Raw genomic sequence first — 24,096 nt, forward strand, 5'->3', positions numbered from 1 at the left:
TTTAATTTTCTATTTGTTTTGTCTATGTCTTACACACCTGGTTTCACTCACCCAATTACCTGTTTATTATTTAACCCTCTGTTCCCCATGTTTGGTTGTGAGTGATTGTTTGTTGTATTGTGGTCCGTATTGTGGGCTTGGATTTATCTTGATGACTTTGAGTAAAGTTCCTTTTATTTACTCATCTCTGCTGCCCTGTGCCTGACTCCTCTGCACCAGCTACACATAGACCCTTACATATATACCACACCTCCTCAGGCCTTATTGCTTAATTAGAACATAAGTGTATTATAAAGGTCATTAAAAGCATTATAATATGTACTTCATAGGAACTGTTAGCCTTTATATTGTTAGGTTCTATATATCAGAGTAAGAACACGACGGACACGATGAAAGCTTAAACCAACTTTATTCACCCCAAAGGATGGAACAGCTGAACAGACCAAGACATGATTCTACCAGTGGTGGTATATAGACCCCCATTTGGGGTGGATCTCCTCCTTCTCTCTAAACATCTCTGTTGCTAGGCAGGAAATTAAGTGACGCGGGCAATTTAAGTGACGTGTTCCTTCTCCCTTCACGTGAGCTGACCTGACCTCGGCCCCCTTCCTCACTAATACACATCTCTCTCCCCTTGTCAGTGCTGCCATGTGATCATCTTTCCTTCACTCAGTACATTCCTGGTTAATTGCCTCCACCATATACATTCCTCCTACATTCCTCCTAACTTCTGGTTTAGACCCTAGACTATGGCACCCCTCATGTCTCTAGCATAACTAATGATGAATAATATTTAAAGTTCAGAAATCCGAACCTATCAATATATTCTAACAACTCACATTTGTTAGATTTATTCCATATCAAGGGCCCTAACCTAGGAACTAAAATCTTTGTTTCCTTCTCAACATTGCATGCAGTTCTCTCCCTCCCCCCCTTCCTCTAACCCCTCCCTCGTTCCCTCCCTCTAACCCCACCTCTCTGGCAGAACCAGGAAGTCCCCCCCCCCACCCCACAAACTATTTTCTGAGAAAACGAAACTGATCTGTGTCTCTGTGTCATCTGTCTGTGTGAGAGTGAACAACCGTCCAAATGGCTCAGCAGGGAGTTCTGCTGGACCAGGACCAGTTCTGTTGTTCTGTCTGTCTGGATCTACTGAAGGAGCCAGTCACTACTGTATGTGGACACAATTACTGTAGAAGCTGTATTGAGGGCTGCTGGGATCAGGATGTTCTGGAAGGGGTCTATAGCTGTCCTCAGTGCAGAGAGACCTTCACTCCAAGGCCTAATCTGAGGAAAAATAACATGTTGGCTGGGCTGGTGGAGAAACTGAAGAAGACAGGACTCCAGGCTGCTCCCCCTCCTGCTCTGTGCTATGCTGGACCTGGAGATGTGGCGTGTGATGTCTGCACTGGGACCAGAAAGCAGAAAGCCCTCATGTCCTGTCTGGTGTGTCTGGCCTCTTACTGTGAGACTCACCTCAAACCTCATTATGAATCTCCTGCTTTGAAGAAGCACAAGCTGGTCAAAGCCACCACACAACTACAGGAGAAGATCTGCTCTCATCATGACAAACTGCTGGAGGTTTACTGTCGTACCGATCAGCAGTGTATCTGTTATCAGTGTTTGATGGATGAACATAAAGGCCATGATACAGTGTCAGCTGCAGCAGAGAGGACTGAGAAACAGGTAAGACCAGAACAACTTGTTGGTGACTGTCTGATAAACAAAGAATTAAAGATAGAGAAGGAACTAAGACTGTTTGAATATGAGATCATTCAAATTAAATCGATCCTCAGCAGAACAAATATGAACACAACCGTGAGTATATTGATATGTTAACCCAGATTCTCCAAATGTATCACCATTTTCTAAAGTCAAACACTATTATCATTCTGAATGCCCTTTTATGAGTCCAAAGTTCAGTCTCAACCCCTTGATACATGTAGTCCTACCATAAAAACTAGAATAATTCACATAGCAACATAGAAAATATAATATTGGAAAGGGACTTCCTCAAGATTGTAGACCTTCCTCTCTATGGGCCCTATGTCACATTACTATACTATTGATCTACTGGACTAATAAAGCTTGATAGCTCATTGAAGAGTGATTCTCCACAGAGGCAGCTGGGGATGAGTCAGCAGAAGGTCCAGCAGAGATTCCAGGAGAGAGAGAAGGAGCTGAAGGAGCTCCAACAGGCTGTGGAGTCTTTCAAGGTGAGTATTGTTGACCAGAGGAGACACACCATTTCACTTCTCTCCTCCAGTCAGAGAGAGAGGAGAGGGGCCCCTCTCCAATCCCACTGACGGGAACAGGCTGTCTGGACCCCTTTCAGAGAATAGACTGCTTAATGTAACCAACAGGATATGAACTCAGGTCTACCGCAGGAGAAACCAACACCTTGACTGTTACACCAAGACAACATTCCCTATTGGGCCGAGGGCCGACACTGATTTTGAAGTCGCAGGCGGGGCTACCTCATCACATAACCATGAATAACCATGACTGACTCATGTCCCTTATACATTAACATGGAGCTCTCTCTCTCTCAATTCAATTAAATTCAAAGGGCTTTACTGGCATGGGAAACATATGTTTACATTGCCAAAGCAGGTGAAATAGATAATAAACAAAAGTGAAATAAACAATCAGAAATGAACAGTAAACATTACACTCACAAAAGTTTCTAAAGAATAGAGACATTTCAAATGTTATAATTCAAGTGCAAACAGAGAGAGCCGTGCGCCAGACCGAGTTCTGGAGGTGAAATGGAAATGAATGAGGGAGAGTTAAGTGAGGTAAAAGGTGTGGTGAAGAGCTCAGAACCAGAGCCTGACATCAATGGACATGATAAAGAAGAATCTGGTGCAGTAGGAGTTACATTTTTGGAGAAAGTGGATCCATACCTTTTGGCAGATCAATTAGTGGTTTCAGGGTGGGTGGGAAAGGAGTTGGGTGCAGTTGAATCAGTGAAGGTAACCTAGGTAACCTGTAGTGGACTTGTGATATTTGTTTGTGTTTCTTCTGACCAGAGGGAGTGGGCGCTCCGTGTCACGCAACTTGGGTCAAGATCTGTTTCTTGCTTCGCTCTCAAGAACAGGACACCATTGAAAGGAGTGATTTCTGGGGTAGTGTTAAGTGCGGAGGTGGAGCTATTGAAAAGGAAGATTCCTGGTGTTTGTGATGTCCGCCGTTTGGTGATACGCAGACCCGGTGGTGAGTGTGGTGAAACAGAGGAGTCACTCAGTCCTTTTGAGTTCTGAGTCTTTACCTGACAAAGTCATGTTAGGATATATCAGTTATCCTGTTAGAGTCTTTGTGTTGAATACACTGAGCTGTTTCAGGTGCAACGTTTATGGTCAAGTTGCAGCAGTTTGTAGGAGGGAGATTCCAAGATGTGGGAAGTGTGCAGGAGGTCATGGGATAGAGGATTGTGTAGTTTTGGTGGATAAAGTTGTGTGTCAACTGTAGGGGTGTCCATGTTGCTGGGGATCAGAAGTGTCTGGTGAGAGAGAGGCAGGTTGAGGTGGATAGAGTCAGAGTAGTGCAGAAGGTGTCGTATGCTGAGGCAGTGAAGAAAGTAGAGGAGGATGGGTCAAGGGTGATGGATCCTGAGAGGATCCCTGTGAGTAGTAGATCTGTGCAGCACAGAGGGATAGGCCAACGAGTGATATATGCTTCAGTAAGGTTGGCTTCTTAGCGTTCATAGCAATGGTTATCAACTGTACCACAGAAATGGAATGTAAATTACAGGAAATAGATGTTGTGGTGGCAGCTGTAGAGAAGTATTTGGTCATATGAGATTTGACTTCAGAAGAGTTCCAGGGTGTGTTGAGTGGTGGTGTCCCGTCCTCCCAGGTCGTTGGCATGGTGCAGGAGCAGATAGGGTCAAAGTAGTGGAATGGGGTAGTGGGTTTTTAATGACTGTAGGGTTAGTTGGAAGGGTGTTTTTTAGTATTATCATAATTCCCCCTTTTCCCATTTTGTATCACAAAGTATCATGGATGTATGTTATAGTCCAGTTGGGGGCGGTAATGCAACATATTGGATGCCAACCGCCGTTAAACTCAAAAGAAGAAGAAACGTTATATATATATATATATATATATATATATATATATATATATATATATATATATATATATATATATATATATATATATATATATATATATATGAGACTTGTCTTCAGAAGCTGGACAGAATCCAGTATATAGCTTTAAGGATATGTATTGGTGCATTTAAATCAACATCTGTATGTGTCTTACTAGTGGAGGCAGGTGAGATGCCTTTGGATATACGGTGTAATAAATTGTCATTAGCTTATTGGGTTGAAAGGCTGTGAGGTTGAGCATCCCACTGCTACTGTTCTAGATGACTGTTGGGAATATACTAGTAGACAAGGCAGTGGTTTTGGTTGGACAGTTGGAAAGCTTGCTGATGAGAGTGGTTTGAGGGAGTTGGAGGTTGGCCCTTCTGTGGTGATTGGGGATGTTCCTCCATGGTTACTCCCAGATCCTGTTGTTGATCAAACCTTGGTAGACAAAAGGAAAGATTGGTCAGAAGTCAGTGATGAAGGGAAACTGCTTGACAATTACATTGGTAGAAGTTGTTGTGATTTTTTACCACTTTTCAAATCAAATCAAATGTATTTATATAGCCCTTCTTAGATCAGCTGATATATCAAAGTGCTGTACAGAAACCCAGCCTAAAACCCCAAACAGCAAGCAATGCAGGTGTAGAAGCACGGTGGCTAGGAAAAACTCCCTAGAAAGGCCAAAACCTGAACAGAATGTTCATCATGTTTTTTCTGTGTTGCCAGGGTAATGCCATTACTGTTGACGCCTTAGGGTTGAGTTTGAGTTTTACAAAATGATCAACAGTGTGGAGATGTTTCAGGAGGTATGGGGGCTCAGGGGGGCTGTCTGTACGGCTGGAGAGGAGGGGTTGGATGTACGGTTGGAATGTGGTGCTGGATGGTGTATTGTACTGTGGTGTTGGGTACTGTATAATGTGGTGCTGGATGGTGTATTGTACTGTGGTGTTGGGTGCTGTATAATGTGATTGTGTGGAGGTTGTGGTGGCACGCAATGTGTTTTTAGGAGGGGGGGGTGTCAGTGTAATGAGGATGGCAAGTCAGTCTCTTTCCATCTCTCGCTCTCTCTACAGCACTCTACACAGTCAGCAGTGGAGGACAGTGATCAGATCTTTACTGAGCTGATCCGCTCCATTGAGAGAAGGCGCTCTGAGGTGAAGGAGCTGATCAGAGCCCAAGAGAAGGCTCAAGTGAGTCAAGCTGAAGGACTCCTGGAGCAACTGAAGCTGGAGATAGCTGAGCTGAGGAAGAGAAGCACTGAGCTGGAGCAGCTCTCACACACAGAGGATCACATCCATTTCCTCCAGGTAACTAACTGCCTTGTTACATGTGATATGAAATTATCTTAATGTGAAACTATTCATCTCAATCATTATGTTGTCCTGTCTCTCTGTCCCTCTCTCTCTCTGTCTGTCTCTCTATCTCTCTGTCCCTCTCTCTCTCTGTCCCTCTCTCGCTGTCTGTCCGTCTTTCTCGCTGTCTGTCCGTCTCTCTCGCTGTCTGTCCGTCTCTCTCGCTGTCTGTCCGTCTCTCTCGCTGTCTGTCCGTCTCTCCCTCCCTCTGTCCATCTCTCCCTCCCCCCCTCTGTCCGTCTCTCCCTACCTCCCTCTGTCCGTCTCTCCCTCCCTACCTCCCTCTGTCCGTCTCTCCCTACCTCCCTCTGTCCGTCTCTCCCTACCTCCCTCTGTCCGTCTCTCCCTACCTCCCTCTGTCCTTCTCTCCCTACCTCCCTCTGTCCGTCTCTCCCTATGTCTCTCTGTCCGTCTCTGTCCCTCTCTCTCTCTTTCCCTCTCTCTCTCTCTCTCTCTTTTTGTCCCTCTCTCACTCTGTCCCTCTCTCTCTCTCTGTCCCTCTCTCTCGCTCTCTGTCCCTCTCTCCCTCTCTCTCTCTGTTCTTCTCTCTCTCTGTCCCTCATTCTCTCTGTCCCTATCCCTCTCTGTCCCCGTCCGTCCCTGTTTCTATCCGTCCCTGTCCCTGTCTGTCCCTGTCCCTCTCTGTCCCTGCCCATCCCTCTGTGTCCCTCTCTCTGTTTCTTTGTCCCTCTGTCTGTGTGTCCCTCTCTCGGTCTCTCGGTGTCCCCCTCTCTGTCTCTGTGTCCCCCTCTCTGTCTCTCTGTCCCCCTCTCTCTGTCCCCCCTCTCTCTGTCTCTCTCTTTCCCCCTCTCTCTGTGTCCCCTTCTCTCTGTCCCCCTCTCTGTATCTCTCTGTCCCCTCTCTCTTTCCCCTTCTGCCCCCCTATCTCTGTCCCTCTCTCTGTCCCTCTCTCTGACCCTCCCGCTCTCTCTCTCGGTCTGTCTGTCTGTCTCCCTCTCTCTCTCTCTCTCCAGAGTTATCAGTCTCTCTCCAGTATCAGTGTATCTTCAGACTTACCCAGCATCGTTGTCCATCCTCTTCAGTACTTTGGAGATGTGAGTAAGACTGTGTCTGAACTGAGAGAGAAACTAGAAGACTTCCTTAAAGGAGAATGGACCAAGATCTCCACTACAGGTGTGTTGAAAATAATAAGAACATCAACTTTAGACCATTGAAAGTTCCCTACTAGTCATATACATGTGGAATATGGTATGATGATAACATTCCCTCTCTCTGTCAATGTGTTTGTGTGTCTGTAGTGAATATAGTGGATGTTGTACTGCCTCCAGAGCCCAAGACCAGAGAACAGTTGTTACAATGTGAGTATCTTTATTGTGAAGTAACTAACAGTCTCTTTTTACTGACACTCCTAACAATCCCTCTAGAAATACACTGCTCAAAAAAATAAAGGGAACACTTAAACAACACAATGTAACTCCAAGTCAATCACACTTCTGTGAAATCAAACTGTCCACTTAGGAAGCAACACTGATTGACAATAAATTTCACATGCTGTTGTGCAAATGGAATAGACAAAAGGTGGAAATTATAGGCAATTAGCAAGACACCCCCAATAAAGGAGTGATTCTGCAGGTGGTGACCACAGACCACTTCTCAGTTCCTATGCTTCCTGGCTGATGTTTTGGTCACTTTTGAAAGCTGGCGGTGCTTTCACTCTAGTGGTAGCATGAGACGGAGTCTACAACCCACACAAGTGGCTCAGGTAGTGCAGCTCATCCAGGATGGCACATCAATGCGAGCTGTGGCAAGAAGGTTTGCTGTGTCTGTCAGCGTAGTGTCCAGAGCATGGAGGCGCTACCAGGAGACAGGCCAGTACATCAGGAGACGTGGAGGAGGCCGTAGCTCGCATTGATGTGCCATCCTGGATGAGCTGCACTACCCGAGCCACTTGTGTGGGTTGTAGACTCCGTCTCATGCTACCACTAGAGTGAGAGCACCGCCAGCATTCAAAAGTGACCAAAACATCAGCCAGGAAGCATAGGAACTGAGAAGTGGTCTGTGGTCACCACCTGCAGAATCACTCCTTTATTGGGGGTGTCTTGCTAATTGCCTATAATTTCCACCTTTTGTCTATTACATTTGCACAACAGCATGTGAAATTTATTGTCAATCAATGTTGGTTCCTAAGTGGACAGTTTGATTTCACAGAAGTGTGATTGACTTGGAGTTACATTGTGTTGTTTAAGTGTTCCCTTAATTTTTTTGAGCAGTGTATATAGCAATAGTAGATCTAATCAAACACTGGGTACCTATCTGACTCCTAATATTTCTCTGATTTGATCTCTGCTGTGCTCTAATCAAAGACAGGGTAGATACAGTATCTGACTTAACTTATTGTTCTAACTCTCCTCATTGGTCTCTGGTCTGCTCTTCTCCCAGATTCCTGTCAGCTCACACTGGACCCAAACACAGCACACACACACCTCCCTCTGTCTAAAGGGAACAGAAAGGTGACCTATACAGACCAAGTCCAACCATATCCTGACCATCCAGACAGATTCACCAACTACAACCAGGTTCTGTGTAGAGAGGGTCTGTCTGGACGCTGTTACTGGGAGGTGGAGTGGAGTGGGGAGGATGTTGAAATAGCAGTCTCATATAAAGACATCAGCAGAACAGAGGAAGGTAATGATGGTGCATTTGGATACAATAACAAGTCCTGGAGTTTACAGTGCTCTAGTGATGGTTATTGTTTCAGACACAATAATGTTGAGACTAAAGTATCAGGCCCTCAGTCCTCCAGAGTAGGAGTGTACCTGGATCACAAGGCAGGTACTCTGTCCTTCTACAGTATCTCTGACACAATGACCCTCCTCCACAGAGTCCAGACCACATTCACTCAGCCCCTCTATCCTGGGTTTTGGCTCAATGGTACTGCTGAGCTGGTTAAACTTTAGTAGAGTCCACATAGATACTAGTCATGCTGGTGTAGTCTATAGCTGAGCTGGTTAAACTGTAGTAGTGTCCACATAGATACTAGTCATGCTGGTGTAGTCTATAGCTGAGCTGGTTAAACTGTAGTAGGGTCCACATAGATACTAGTCATGCTGGTGTAGTCTATAGCTGAGCTGGTTAAACTGTAGTAGGGTCCACATAGATACTAGTCATGCTGGTGTAGTCTATAGCTGAGCTGGTTAAACTGTAGTAGGGTCCACATAGATACTAGTCATGCTGGTGTAGTCTATAGCTGAGCTGGTTAAACTGTAGTAGGGTCCACATAGATACTAGTCATGCTGGTGGTGATGGTCCCCAATGGTCTGTTTTTCTTTACAATAATTTGTCTCACTATATAGTTGAATTAAAATGTAATGTACTTATTTTTATTAAATACAATGTTTTAGTCTTGTACATTTCCATGAATCATGATGTATGGTGTTGATGTATATTGGTTGTCATTCAGAACCATTGATATGTTTTCTCAATTGGTTCTCTGTCTCTATGTAATTCTCCTCAGTGGCATTGAACAGGTAGTATCACTAACTAACTAACTAAACTATATAGGACGGACACAGATTAATCCTAGTCTAAAAAGTATGTTCAATGTAGATGTCCAGGAAACCGGCCCCAAATTTGGCATCTTTCATCCTCCCATACTGCTCAGTCCAGCAACATTAAACCTGTCCAGCAGGTGGTGATATTGACCAAACAATAAAACCAGCAGATATCTTGACTTGCCACTCAGTAATGTTCAGAATAGTACTTTAATATCATTGGAGATTGATGGTCTTTTTAATCCGCTATCCAGAGTCAGGAACAGATGAAGTTAGGTCTGCTACTGTTCAGTGATTAAATATGATTTATGGTGATGGGAAATAAAAAATCCAACACTCAACTTCATCTAGTAATAGTTTTCCTTTGTTATTTATTCCAAGGTGTCTTTAACTTATAAATGGATTGTGTGGAGGTGAGCTAGTGGTGTGGCTGATAGAATATAATGAAAAGGGAGGATGGGAGGGGAAATGGGCAGATATATCAGACAGATGAGGGAGAGAAAGATTTTCATACAGGAGTTAGTGTCTCTGTTCCAAATAGCTCCCTATTCCCTGCGTAGTGCACTAGGCTTCTTTAGTATAGATCTAAAGTAGTGTTCTAGATGTTAGATTGTTTCTCCCTGTCATTACAACATGACAATATGGTAATGACTTCAGTGGTTTCCACCTCTTTGTTGTTATTGTTATTTTGTTATGTGTGTTGTCAGGTTGTTCCTCTGTGTTCCTAATTGAAAATCCATTAACAATGAATCACAAACAAATTATATTCCAGTTGTTTAGACAATTTCATGTCTGACATCCCCAAGTTCTGTTCAGACCTATTGAACTGGGTCACATTCTACATGGTGACTTGTATTGATAGTCCATACTGGACCTAACTGTGGTTAACCAGACTGGAGGGGTTCTGATCATATATTCCCTCATCTCCACCTGATTATTATATATTTCTCTCTCTCTCTCTCTCTCTCTCTCTCTCTCTCTCTCTCTCTCTCTCTCTCTCTCTCTCTCTCTCTCTCTCTCTCTTTAATACAGTAGTAGTCTGGAGGGAATAACAATGTCCCACTTTTGTATGTGCAATTCATTATATTTAACCTTAATTTAACTAGGCAAGTCAGTTATTAAGAACAAATTCTTATTTACAAGGATGGCCTTCCAAAATGTAAAATGCTTCTTGCTGTGACAGGGGCCTGGGATTTAAATAAATAAATAAATACATTATAAATATAGGACAAAACACACATCACAACAAGAGAGACAACACAACACCACATAAAGAGAGACCTAAGACAACGACATAGCAAGGCAGCAACACATGACAACACAGCATGGTAGCAACACAACATAACAACAACATGGTAGCAACACAACATGGTAGCAGCACAAAACATGGGACAAGCATTACTGGGCACAGACAACAGCACAAAGGGCAAGAAGGTAGAGACAACAATACATCACACAAAGCAGCCACAACTGTCAGTAAAAGTGTCCATGATTGAGTCTTTCCTATTCCCCCTCAGGAAACAAAAAAACATTTGGCATGGGTCCTCAGATCCTCAAAAGGTTCTACAGCTGCAACATCGAGAGCATCCTGACTGGTTGCGTCACTGCCTGGTATGGCAACTGCTCGGCATCTGACTGCAAGGCACTACAGATGGTAGTGCGAACAGCCCAGTACATCACTGGGGCCAAGCTTCCTGCCATCCAGGACCTCTACACCAGGCGGTGTCAGAGGAAGGCCCTAAAAATTGTCAAAGACCCCAGCCAGACTGTTCTCTCTACTACCGCATGGCAAGCGGTACCGGAGCGCCAAGTCTAGGACCAAAAGGCTTCTGAACAGTTTTTACCCCCAAGCCATAAGACTCCTGAACAGGAAATCAACCCGGACTATCTGCATTGTTGTTTTCATGACATTGTTGGTGCTCTTCTAAAGTCACATCCCTTATTTTCAGAGAAACTGAATGCAGATTGTTCTGTACACGGATCAAATAGACATCTGGAATCCACTAGGATCCTTTGCATCAAAAAACAAGTTGTTAATGGTGTACTACACCCTAGGAAATATACATTCAAAATGTAGCTCTAAACTGGCTGCTATCAGGCTACCTGCCGTGGCTAGATCAGCAGACCTCCCTCAATTTGGTGGAGATGGAATATTGAATAGAATCTATGAAGATATGGATGCATTGTACAGTGGGGTTAAAATGCTAACTATTAACGGAGAGAAAATGATATATGGTGCCATGGTCTCTCTCTGTGGAGACACTCTGACACAACATGAACTAGCAGGGCTCAGAGGGTGTGGGCTTTACCTACAGTAAGTGCAGACACCGTGAGTGTTCTTTTGAGGACATGCAGACACATATGCTAAAAGGACATTGGAGAAGCATGTCAGACAATGTGATGAAAGAGAAAAGGTAAAGATGGACTTGCTTCACAACTGCCTGAGAACAACCTATGGGATCAATAGAAGGAGCAAGTTAGTTGAATTCCCAGCCTTTGATATCATACAACAAACTCCGCAAGACATTATGCATGTAATTCTGGAGGGCGTAGCCCCATTGGAAATCACATGTGTTTTGAATCATCTTGTTGAGTCAGGACATATTGATCTGGACTCAGTGAATTCGTCTCTTCTTTGTTTCCCTTATTGCCCTCTAGACATTAGAGATCAGACATCCCCCAATGTCTGTTAGTACATTAACGTCAAGTAATGGAAACTTAAACAGGCATCTGCTTGTCCTGCTAAGGATATTGCCATTTGTTTTGGAGAGTTAGGAATTCAATGCATATATACAACTGATAATTGAGCTAATGGAGATTGTACAGATATTATTTGCACCTGTTCTTTCCATTGTGACTGTGTCTAGGTTGAAGTTACTCATTGAAAATCATTTGAAGCATTGGAAGGAGCTTTTTCCAGACCACAACGTTACACCTAAACAGCATTATATGATACATTTGCCATCACAGATAAAGTCATTGGGTCCAATGGTTAGACATATGTGTATGTATGCGGTTTGAGTCTAAACATTGTTTCTTTAAACAACGGGCTTCCAAGCTCCATTTAAAAAATATTTGCAAGTCTTTGATCAATCAGAACCAAATATGAAAGCTGCCAAAATGTTGACAGTTCAATGCAGTCAATTGTTTCAAATGAAAAGGAGACGGGACCTGTATCAGAGGTTAAAGATCTACAATATTTATGTGGAAAATTGAGGGACTTCCTAGGTTTCAATGAAGTAAACCATGCTGTGTCAGTCAAATGGCTTGTAAGAAATTCTAATAAATATGTAACTCAGAAGTCTATGATCTTTGTCAAAGTACTGAATGATAATATGCCAGAATTTGGACTGGTCAAAAACATATTTCTTGTTGATTCTAGGCTTTATTGTTTGGAATATCAACCATTTCAAACTCTACGCTTTGATAGAAATGTCATGGCTTATCAAGTTGAGGTCCCACACCTTGCACAGGCCACTGAGTTAGTGGAGGCTGAAAAACTGGTTGATTTGACCTCTCATTACACGATTAGCAACAAGAGCCAAACGTATGTACAAGTCAAATACCATCTTGGGGACGTAATAGAATTGTACAACAGTTCAAATGTCTCATAGTGTGTACCCCGAATATGAAAAGTGTACTCTTTGTTCTGTACTGTATTTTGTCTACATGATTACTGTCGTGTGTGTAAGATTGACAATAAAACAGTGAATTCCATTTGGTCATTATCTGTTCTTAATATGTGAAGACAAAGCAGTTTTGTACTTGTCAGTGTTGATCAAACAGCTTTTTAATTCTGGTAATTCTAGTTCCGAGCATTAAGTTACTCAGAACCAGTAATACAATCTCAGTAACAAGTTACATTATCTTATTAAGATAATTATGGACAAGCTTGAAACAAGTGAAATGCTCTAACATAAAAACTGCCTGGTAAGAAGAAATATCTTGTCAGACAAAAAACAAGCATATATTGCCTAGATTTAAGATATTTAATCTTACTTAGATTTCATTTTTTGCAGTGTAACCAGCTCAGCTATAGACTACACCAGCATGACTAGTATCTATGTGGACCCTACTACAGTTTAACCAGCTCAGCTATAGACTACACCAGCATGACTAGTATCTATGTGGACCCTACTACAGTTTAACCAGCTTAGCAGTACTATAACAGAGCCAAAACCCAGGATAGAGGGACTGAGTGAATGTGGTCTGGACTCTGTGGAGGAGGGTCATTGTGTCAGAGACACTGTAGAAGGACAGAGTACCTGCCTTGTGATCCAGGTACACTCCTACTCTGGAGGACTGAGGGCCTGATACTTTAGTCTCAACATTATTGTGTCTGAACCAATAACCACCACGATAACACTGTAAACTCCAGGACTTGTTATTGTATCCAAATGCACCATCTGTCCCTGTTCTGCTGATGTCTTGATATGAGACTGCTGTATCAACATCCTCCCCACTCCACTTCACCTCCCAGTAACAGCATCCAGACAGACCCTCTCGACACAGAACCTGCTCGTAGTTGGTGAATCTGTCTGGATGATCAGGATATGGTTGGACTCGACTTGTGCATTTCACCTTTTTGTTCCCTTTAGACAGAGAGAGGTGTGTGTGTGCTGTGTTTGGGTCCAGTGTGAGCTGACAGGAATCTGTGAGAAGAGCAGAGCAGAGACCAATGGGGAGAGTTAGAACAATAAGTTAAGTCAGATACTGTATCTACCCTGTCTTTGATTAGAGCACAGCAGAGATCAAATCAGAGAAATATGAAGAGTCAGATAGATACCCAGTCTTTGATTAGATCTACTATTGCTATATATTTCTAGAGAGATTGTTAGGAGTGTCAGTAAAAAGAGACTGTTAGTTACTTCACAATAAAGAGACTCACATTGTAAGAACTGTTCTCTGGTCTTGGGCTCTGGAGGCAGTACAACATCCACTATATTCACTACAGACACACAAACACATTGACAGAGAGAGGGAATGTTATCATCATACCATATTCCACATGTATATGACTAGTAGGGAACTTTCAATGGTCTAAAGTTGATGTTCTTATTATTTTCAACACACCTGTAGTGGAGATCTTGGTCCATTCTCCTTTAAGGAAGTCTTCTAGTTTCTCTCTCAGTTCAGACACAGTCTTACTCACATCTCCAAAGTACTGAAGAGGACGGACAACGATGCTGGGTAAGTCTGAAGATACACTGATACTGGAGAGAGACTGATAACTCTGGAGAGAGAGAGGTACAGAGAGACAGAGAGCAGGAGGGAAAGAGACAGAGAGCGTGAGGGAGAGAGACAGAGTGGGAGAGAGAGAGAGAGAGCGGGAGAGAGAGAGACAGAGCGGGAGAGAGAGAGAGAGAGCGGGAGAGAGAGCGAGACAGAGAGAGAGAGAGACAGAGAGAGAGAGACAGACAGGACAACATAATGATTGAGATGAATAGTTTCACATTAAGTTAATTTCATATCACATGTAACAAGGCAGTTTAGTTACCTGGAGGAAATGGATGTGATCCTCTATGTGTGAGAGCTGCTCCAGCTCAGTGCTTCTCTTCCTCAGCTCAGCTATCTCCTGCTTCAGTTCCTCTAGGAGTCCTTCAGCTTGACTCACTTGAGCCTTCTCTTGGGCTCTGATCAGCTCCTTCACCTCAGAGCTCCTTCTCTCAATGGAGCGGATCAGCTCAGTAAAGATCTGATTACTGTCCTCCACTGCTGACTGTGCAGAGCGCTGTTGAGAGAGAGAGAGAGAGAGTGAGAGAAAGAAATAGAGAGAGAGAAAAACAGAAGAAAAAAAGAGAATGAGAAACAGACAGTTGAAAAAAGAGAGAGAGAGAGAAAAAGAGAGAGAGACATTAGGTACAGAAGCCTCTCTGCTGCTTTGAGTCAGAATGCTGCCACCCTGCTCTTCACGTCCACCAGGCCTTGTCCCCCTCCTGGACAAGCAGGTACAGCACAAACCCCCAACGGTGACGCCCCGACCAGATAATAATTCTCTAAGTTGCTCTGTAGTTCCACAAGCAGACCACCGGGGGGTTGAGAATGGCCAGTTTCTGCCATAGGGAGGATTCTGCCAAGTTGTTGATGATCAGCACCCTCCCTCTGTGTGACACTTGGGAGAGGAGCCACTTCCACTTTGTCAGCCTCGACACCACCACTTGTGATACTCCTTCCCAGAACTTCCTAACCCACCCCTCAGAGCCCAGATATATACTGGGCCCTCTGCCCGACTGGCTGTCAGCTCTGGATCCAATGAGCCGTCGGAAAACAAGGCATCTTCCTCCGCAGACTCATCCCCCTTCCTCCTCCGTTGGCACAGTACCGTCCTCCTCCTCCTCCATCTGCCCCCCTGGACTTCCTCCCTGATCAGTGCCTCTTCTCCAATGACAGTCAATATTTCCTGGGATGAGACCACCAAGCCCTTACCCACTGGAGTCTCTGTTACTACAGCAACCTGCCTCTGCTAAATGACTCACTAGCTGAACAATCTTTAAGTCGCCTTTTTTTAGGCAGATTTAGGCTCTTAACCCTAATGGCTCTGGATAAGAGTGTCTGCTAAATGACTCACATGTAAACTAGGGCTCTTTGAAAGCGTGGCAATAACTTATTAACTTTTCATTATTCACAGACAGACTCCTCTGAAGGCAGGCAGGCAGCACACTCCTGATCCCACTGATCCTCAACACTGGGGTACCACAAGGGTGCGTTCTCAGCCCTCTCCTGTACTCCCTGTTCACCCACGACTGCGTGGCCATGCACGCCTCCAACTCAATCATCAGGTTTGCAGACGACACAACAGTGGTAGACTTGATTACCAACAACGACGAGATGGCCTACAGGGAGGAGGTGAGGGCACTCGGAGTGTGGTGTCAGGAAAATAACCTCACACTCAATGTCAACAAAACAAAGGAGATGATCGTGGACTTCAGGAAACAGCAGAGGGAGCACCCCCCTATCCACAGACGGGACAGTAGTGGAGAAGGTGGAAAGTTTTAAGTTCCTCGGCGTACACATCACGAACAAACTGAAATGGTCCAACCACACAGACAGCGTGGTGAAGAAGGTGCAACAGCGCCTCTTCAACCTCAGGGGGCTGAAGAAATTTGGCTCGTCACCAAAAACACTCAAACTTTTACAGATGCACAATCGAGAGCATCCGGTTGGGCTGTATCACCGCCTGGTATGGCAACTGCTCCGCCCACAACCGTAAGGCTCTCCAGAGGGTAGTGAGGTCTGCACAACGCATCACCCGGGGAAAACTACCTGCCCTCCAGGACACCTACACCACCCGATGTCACATGAAGGCCAAAAAGGACAACAACCACCCGAGCCACTGCCTGTTCACCCCGCTATCATCCAGAAGGCGAGGTCAGTACAGGTGCATCAAAGCTGGGACCGAGAGACTGAAAAACAGCTTCTATCTCAAGGCCATCAAACTGTTAAACAGCCATCACTAACATTGAGTGGCTGCTGCCAACATACTGACTCAAATCTCTAGCCACTTTAATAATTAAAAATTGGATGTAATAAATATATCACTAGTCATTTTAAACAATGCCACTTTATTTAATGTTTACATGCTCTACATGACTCATCTCATATGTATATACTGTACTCTATACCATCTACTGCATCTTGCCTATGCCGTTCGGCCATCGCTCATCCATATATTTATATGTACATATTCTTATTCATTCCTTTACACTTGTGTGTATTAGGTAGTTGTTGCGAAGTTGTTAGATTACTTGTTAGATATTACTGCACGGTCGGGAACTAGAAGCACAAGCATTTCGCTACACTCGCATTAACATCTGCTAACCATGTGTATGTGACCAATAACATTTGATTTGAGTAGTATATACACTTTATTCAGTACTGTTGCTAAATAATTCCAATAGATGGGAGCATAAGACAGTTAAGATTAGTTTAGGAGGTCAAGTACAAGCAGCCAACTCAACAAGCCCCGCCAAAAGCTTGTTCCGTCAGCGGCAGCGAGCGCTCTGCCTTCTCCCACAAGAGAGGGGCATGTTGAGGTAAATCTACTAACCGTGAGGGTTGTATGATGTCATTTATTGTCGAGCTGGAAGATGCATCGTCTTTTCTATTCCGAGGCTGTTTACTCCCAATATGACATATTAACATGATGTCATAATGCATGTTTACTAGGGTTGAGGTTAACACATCTGACGAGTGATTATTTGACTGGGGTTCAATACCTGCTATAGTTAATATTGTTTTGTTCTACCAAAAGCAACACAGGACTAATACGAGATATATAGCTAACTGTAAAGTAATGAATGAACATTTTAGAAAATCATGGGACATATAGTCTTTGGCTGCATGCTATTTTATGTCAATCATATTGCTGCTTGTAGCCTATAACTGATCAAATCAAAGTTTTTTTGTTACGTGCACCGAATACAACAGGTGTAGACCTTACAATGAAATGCTTAATTACAGGCTCTAACCAACAACGCAAAAAAAGGTATATTGTGAACAATAGGTAAGTAAAGAAATAAAAACAACAGTAAAAAGAGTGAAAAATAACAGTAGCGAGGCTATATACAGACACCGGTTAGTCAGGCTGATTGAGGTAGTATGTACATGTAGATATGGTTAAAGTGACTATGCATATATGATGAACAGAGAGTAGCAGTAGTGTAAAAAGAGGGGTTGGTGATGGGACACAATGCAAATAGCCCGGTTAGTAGATATAGTTAAAGTGACTATACATATATGATAAACAGAGAGTAGCAGCAGCTTCGTGGTCTTATGCTGCCATCTATTTGGAATATTTTGCAATTAAAAGTTATTCATTCACATAAAGACATTGGTGAGGCAGCTGAGAAATTAAGTGTATTTTTCTTATTCATTCCAGAGATCAGTCTCAAACCTGCCGCACGCCAATTGCAGCCATTTAGAAACAACATATCATAACAAAGGTTATTTATTAATTTAAAGAAATGTCTTCTGGCTGTTTAAAATCGGTCACATCTTGAAAAATAGAACAGGGACATGCGTTTTGTTTAGGTTTTACACCTTTATCTGAATTTATTAAAATTGATAACCATGACAAATCTTTAACGTTTGATGGCTATGTGCCAACCATCGCTAGCAATGTTTTTAACCACAGGCGTACCCAGGTGAACAGTGACCAAGTATCTGTAACCTAGTTAATAATAAGTTATGAGGTAAATCTACAAGGTTAACGCAGGCTGATCTCATTGATAACAATAGTGAAGCTGACATTGTGACGCAGAACAATGGACTGGGAATATAACTTTTAGAAGGTGAGTTGGTGCCACAGTGTTCAATACAACTAGTAGGAGCTGGCAGGGTGAAACATCACCTAAAATAAGACCTGTTTTTCAATTCAACTAATAGGAGCTGGCAGGGTGAAACATCACCTAAAATAAGACCTGTTTTATCAATACAACTAATAGGAGCTGGCAGGGTGAAACATCACCTAAAATAAGACCTGTTTTATCAATACAACTAATAGAAGCTGGCAGGGTGAAACATCACCTAAAATAAGACCTGTTTTTCAATTCAACTAATAGGAGCTGGCAGGGTGAAACATCACCTAAAATAAGACCTGTTTTATCAATACAACTAATAGGAGCTGGCAGGGTGAAACATCACCTAAAATAAGACCTGTTTTCAATTCAACTAATAGGAGCTGGCAGGGTGAAACATCACCTAAAATAAGACCTGTTTTTCAATACAACTAATAGGAGCTGGCAGGGTGAAACATCACCTAAAATAAGACCTGTTTTTTCAATACAACTAATAGGAGCTGGCAGGGTGAAACATCACCTAAAATAAGACCTGTTTTTTCAATACATCTAATAGGAGCTGGCAGGGTGAAACATCACCTAAAATAAGACCTGTTTGTTCAATACAACTAATAGGAGCTGGCAGGGTGAAACATGACCTAAAATAAGACCAGTTTTTTCAATACAACTAATAGCAGCTGGCAGGGTGAAACATGACCTAAAATAAGACCTGTTTTTCAATACAACTAATAGGAGCTGGCAGGGTGAAACATCACCTAAAATAAGACCTGTTTTTCAATACAACTAATAGGTGCTGGCAGGGTGAAACATCACCTAAAATAAGACCTGTTTTATCAATACAACTAATAGGTGCTGGCAGGGTGAAACATCACCTAAAATAAGACCTGTTTTATCAATACAACTAATAGGAGCTGGCAGGGTGAAACATCACCTAAAATAAGACCTGTTTTTCAATACAACTAATAGGTGCTGGCAGGGTGAAACATGACCTGAAATAAGGCCTGTTTTTTTGCAATTACTTCAAAACTACGGCAAACAGCTGGGACATTTGATAATATTATATAACTGGGCTCCTTGGCGAATGCAATGAACTAGTTTTATCAGAAAATGTTGTTAAAAAGTTCCAGCCTAGTCCTAGCCCCCGCTGCTGGCTGGTAGCGCTTGTCTGCCCTAAATCCCCACACTATCTGTGCTAACAAACCCTTTGTACCACCACTCCTCCTGTTTAACCTTGAATTTTGTTAACAAACACTTGCCTACGAAAAGAGACACCTAGCTGACAGTACACAAAACAAAAACCACTCACACATGTACCAAAACGAACCAACTCTTTACGGATCTGTTCATTCTTAATAAACGGAGGCAGATTTGACACCACTACTCTTGTCGAAATCGGCACCAACACACCCCTCACAAAAATCATACTGGTAACTAGCCGGGCAACAAGACTCACCTTTTTCATTACCACAACCACCGCCTTGTTCATTCTGGTATGGCGCCACCTACTGTGCTGGAGTGTGTTCAATCACGGTTTACAACATTTCTAAATCCTCTGACCTCACTCAGTACTTCTGAGAAGAAAAAAAAATAGCCCTACTAACTTCTAATAGACCCTCCCCCATCCCCAAAATCCCTTCCAAACCCCCCCAACCCCGTCCAACCTCAATGACCCTACACTTCAATCTCCCTCTCTTCAACATACTTACAACAATATAACAACACATGCTCCACCGTTTCATTGATCATACCCTCCAGACACAAACCATTCACATGCTGCCTGTCACGACTTCCGCCGAAGTTGGCTCCCCTGCCTGTTCGGGCGGTGCTCGGCGGTCGTCGTCACCGTCCTACTAGCCGCCACCGATCCCTTTTTCGATTGTCTGTTTGTTTTGTCTAATTAGTTTCACCTGTGTTTCTGTTGTTTGGTTTAATGAGCTTCCCTATTTTTAGTAGGTGGACCCGCCCTTGTTTTGTGCGGGATTGTCTTTATGTTACGTGTGTGCGTTTTAGGTAGAGGTGGATTTATTTTCTATTTTACTTGGCACCCTGTGTTTTTGGGTTGTCACGTTGTTGTCTGCGCCCTCTATGTTTGGGCTTCTCATTTTTGTGTGCATAAGTAAAAAGCACTTTTCCCCAGTAGAACTCTCTGCGTCTCATTCCTTCACCCACCTAGTCCCGCGTGACACTGCCAACCAGATGGAATGACCAGTTCAATGTACAATGTCCTAAACACAATCGAGTAAACACCACCTCTTCCTTCCTTATCACCCATTCCCTCAATTCTCCATAATAACATTAATACCTCCAATAGTAGGTCACTCCTATTAGATTTACCAGATGATAAACTATTCAATACAGACAGAGAATCTGAGCATACTATCATTCTAACAGGTTGTACGTCCTCAACCCACTGGAGGACAACTATTATCACCAACAGTTCAACTGAGTATACTGACAGTTCATCTGTTAGTCTTCTACATATCTGCACATCAAATTCAGGAAGGTAAACGCCTGCTCCTGTGCTCCACCATCTGGGTCCTTGGATCCATCTGTGAAAAGTGGTAAAAAAACACAACAACTTCTACCAATGTAATTGTCAACCAGTTTCCCTATATCACTGACTTCTGACCAATCCTTCCTTTTCTCTACCAAGGTTAGATCAACAACAGGATCTGGGAGTAACCATGGAGGAACATCCCCTCTCACCACAGAAGGGCCAACCTCCAACTCCCTCAAACCACTCTCATCAGCAAGCTTTCCAACTGTCCAACCAAAACCACCGCCTTGTCTACTAGTATATTCCCACAGTCATCTAGAACAGTAGCAGTGGGATGCTCAACCTCACAGCCTTTCAACCCAATAAGCTAATGACAATTTATTACACCGTATATCCAAAGGCATCTCACCTGCCTCCACTAGTAAGACACATACAGATGTTGATTTAAATGCACCAATACATATCCTTAAAGCTATATAGTGGATTCTGTCCAGCTTCTGAAGACAAGTCTTTGCTGCTGTTCCATAAACTATACACCCGTAATCAATTGTCGTCCTGATCAGAGCTCTATAAATATCCATCAACAATTGTCTGTCAGCACCCCATTCATAACCAGAGACCCACACAACCAACTACCACGAAAGTGATGGAATGAGAGAGAGAGAGAGACATCGTTACAACACTGTACAACACCCTCACCCTTGACCCATCCTCCTCTACTTCACTGCCTCAGCATATAACACCTTCTGCACTACTCTGACTCTAACCACCTCAACCTGCCTCTCTCTCACCGGACACTTCTGATCCCCAGCAACATGGACACCCCTACAGTTGACACACAACTTTATCCACCGAAACTACACAAACCTCTATCCCATGACCTCCTGCACACTTCCCACATCTTGGAATCTCCCTCCTACAAACTGCTGCAACTTGACCATAAACGTTGCACCTGAAACAGCTCAGTGGATTCAACACAAAGACTCTAACAGGATAACTGATATATCCTAACATGACTTTGTTGGGGAAAGACTCAAAAGGACTGACAGTGACTCAACTGTTTCACCACGATCACCACCGGGTCTGCGTCACACCAAACCGTGGGCATCACAAACACCTGGAATCTTCAACTTCAACTTCAATTGCTCCACCTCCACACTTAACACTACCCCAGAAATCACCCAGAAATCACTCCTTTCAATGGTGCCCTGTTCCTGAGAGCAAAGCAAGAAACAGATCTTGACCCAAGTTGCGTGACACGGAGCGCCCACTCCCTCTGGTCAGAAGAAACACAAACAAATATCACAAGTCCACTACAGGTTACCTAGGTTACCTTCACTGATTCAACTGCACCCAACTCCTTTCCCACCCACCCTGAAACCACTAATGGATCACAAATGGATCTGCCAAAAGGTATGGATCCACTTTCTCCAAAAATGTAACTCCTACTGCACCAGATTCTTCTTGATCATGTCCATTGATGCCAGGCTCTGGTTCTGAGCTCTTCTATAACACCTTCTACCTCACTTAACTCTCCCTCCCCCATTCATTTCCATTTCACCTCCTCCAATATCTCTATTCCTTTGAAACATTTTTAGTGTAATGTTTACTGTTCATGATTGTTTATTTCACTTTTATTTATTATCTATTTATCTTGCTTTGGCAATGTAAGCATATGTTTCCCATGGAAAGAAAGCCCTTTGAATTGATTTGAATTGAGAGAGAGAGCTCCATGTTAATGTATAGGGGACATGAGTCGGTCATGGTTACTCATGGTTATGTGATGAGGTAGCCCCGCCTGCGACTTCAAAAACAGTGTCTGCCCTCAGCCCAATAGGGAATGTTGTCTTGGTGTAACGGTCAAGACGTTGGTTTCTCCTGCAGTAGACATGGGTTCATATCCCGTCAGTTACATGAAGCAGTCTATTGTCTGAAAGGGGTCCAGACATAGTGGGGTCAGTGGGATTGAAGAGGGGCCCCTCTCTCTTTCTGACTGGAGGAGAGAAGTGAACTGGTGTGTCTCCTCTGGTCAACAACACTCACCTTGAGAGACTCCACAGCCTGTTGGAGCTCCTTCAGCTCCTTCTCTCTCTCCTGGAATCTCTGCTGGATCTTCTGCTGACTCCTCCCCAGCTGCCTCTGTGGAGAATCACTCTTCAATGAGCTATCAAGCTTTATTAGTCCAGTAGATCAACAGTATAGTCATGTGACTTAGGGCCCATAGAGAGGAAGGTCTAAAATGAGGAAGTCCATTTACAATATGATATTATGTTGCTATGTGAATGATTATATTTTTATGGTAGGCGTACATGTAGCAACTTTGGACTCATAAAAAGGCATTCAGAATGATAATAGTGTTTGACTTTAGAAAATGGTGATACATTTGGAGCAAACTCAATATACTCAAGGTTTGTGTTCATATTTGTTCTGCCGTGGACTGATTTCATTTGAATGATCTCATATTCAAACATCCTTAGTTCCTACTGTATCTTTAATTCTTTGTTTTTCAGACAGTCACCAACAAGTTGTTCTGGTCTTACCTGTTTCTCAGTCCTCTCTGCTGCAGCTGACACTGTATCATGGCCTTTATGTTCATCCATTGTACACAGATAACAGATACACTGCTGATCGGTACGACAGTAAACCTCCAGCAGTTTGTCATGATGAGAGCAGATCTTCTCCTGTAGTTGTGCGGTGGCTTTGACCAGCTTGTGCTTCTTGAAAGCAGGAGATTCATAGTGAGATTGGAGGTGAGTCTCACAGTAAGAGGCCAGACACACAAGACAGGACATGAAGGCTTTCTGCTTTCTGGTCCCAGTGCAGACATCACACGCCACATCTCCAGGTCCAGCATAGCACAGAGCAAGAGGGGGAGCAGCCTGGAGTCCTGTCTTCTTCAGTTTCTCCACCATCTCAGCCAACATGTTATTTTTCCTCAGATTAGGCCTTGGAGTGAAGGTCTCTCTGCACTGAGGACAGCTATAGACCCCTTTCAAAACATCCTGATCCCAGCAGCCCTCAATACAGCTCCTACAGTAATTGTGTCCACAGGCAATAGTGACCGGCTCCTTTAGTAGGTCCAGACAGACAGAACAACAGAACTGGTCCTGATCCAGCAGATCTCCCTGCTGAGCCATTTGGACAGTTGTTCACTCTCACACAGACAGACGACAGACTCAGATTAGTTTTATTTTCTCAGAACATAGTTTGTGGGAGGGGGAGGGACTTCCTGGTTCTGCCAGAGGGGTGGGGTTAGAGGGCGGGACTGAGAAGTTAGAGGAAGGGAGGGAGAGAGAACTGCATGCAACGTCAAGAAGGAGACAAAGAGTTTAGTTCTTAGGTT

The 24,096-nt window shown here is 43.5% G+C and overlaps 2 protein-coding genes across 3 annotated transcripts; one reads left to right on the plus strand and one right to left on the minus strand.

The window, feature by feature from the left end:
- Positions 1 to 1,031: 1,031 nt before the first annotated feature.
- On the plus strand, positions 1,032 to 8,687 carry LOC139577508 (tripartite motif-containing protein 16-like). The gene is made up of 6 exons (XM_071404549.1): positions 1,032 to 1,686; positions 2,121 to 2,216; positions 5,170 to 5,403; positions 6,423 to 6,582; positions 6,708 to 6,767; positions 7,849 to 8,687. The coding sequence occupies exons 1-6, from the start codon at positions 1,090 to 1,092 to the stop codon at positions 8,364 to 8,366; spliced, it is 1,665 nt and encodes a 554-aa protein (XP_071260650.1). The 5' UTR covers positions 1,032 to 1,089; the 3' UTR covers positions 8,367 to 8,687.
- Positions 8,688 to 9,156: 469 nt separating this feature from the next.
- Positions 9,157 to 23,932, minus strand: LOC139577506 (tripartite motif-containing protein 16-like). Of its 2 annotated transcripts, XM_071404548.1 has the most exons (7): positions 23,294 to 23,932; positions 22,797 to 22,892; positions 14,458 to 14,691; positions 14,034 to 14,193; positions 13,849 to 13,908; positions 13,542 to 13,612; positions 9,157 to 11,412 (listed from the first exon to the last, which is right to left on the minus strand). In XM_071404548.1, the coding sequence occupies exons 1-7, from the start codon at positions 23,888 to 23,890 to the stop codon at positions 11,392 to 11,394; spliced, it is 1,239 nt and encodes a 412-aa protein (XP_071260649.1). In that variant the 5' UTR covers positions 23,891 to 23,932; the 3' UTR covers positions 9,157 to 11,391. The 2 variants fall into 2 exon arrangements, with proteins under 2 accessions (XP_071260649.1, XP_071260648.1); XM_071404547.1 differs by lacking the exon at positions 9,157 to 11,412 and having other exon boundaries at positions 12,733 to 13,612.
- Between the last annotated feature and the right edge of the window lie 164 nt (positions 23,933 to 24,096).

This window comes from Salvelinus alpinus, chromosome 6 (assembly GCF_045679555.1).
Source record: "Salvelinus alpinus chromosome 6, SLU_Salpinus.1, whole genome shotgun sequence".
NCBI classification, from domain to species: domain Eukaryota; kingdom Metazoa; phylum Chordata; class Actinopteri; order Salmoniformes; family Salmonidae; genus Salvelinus; species Salvelinus alpinus.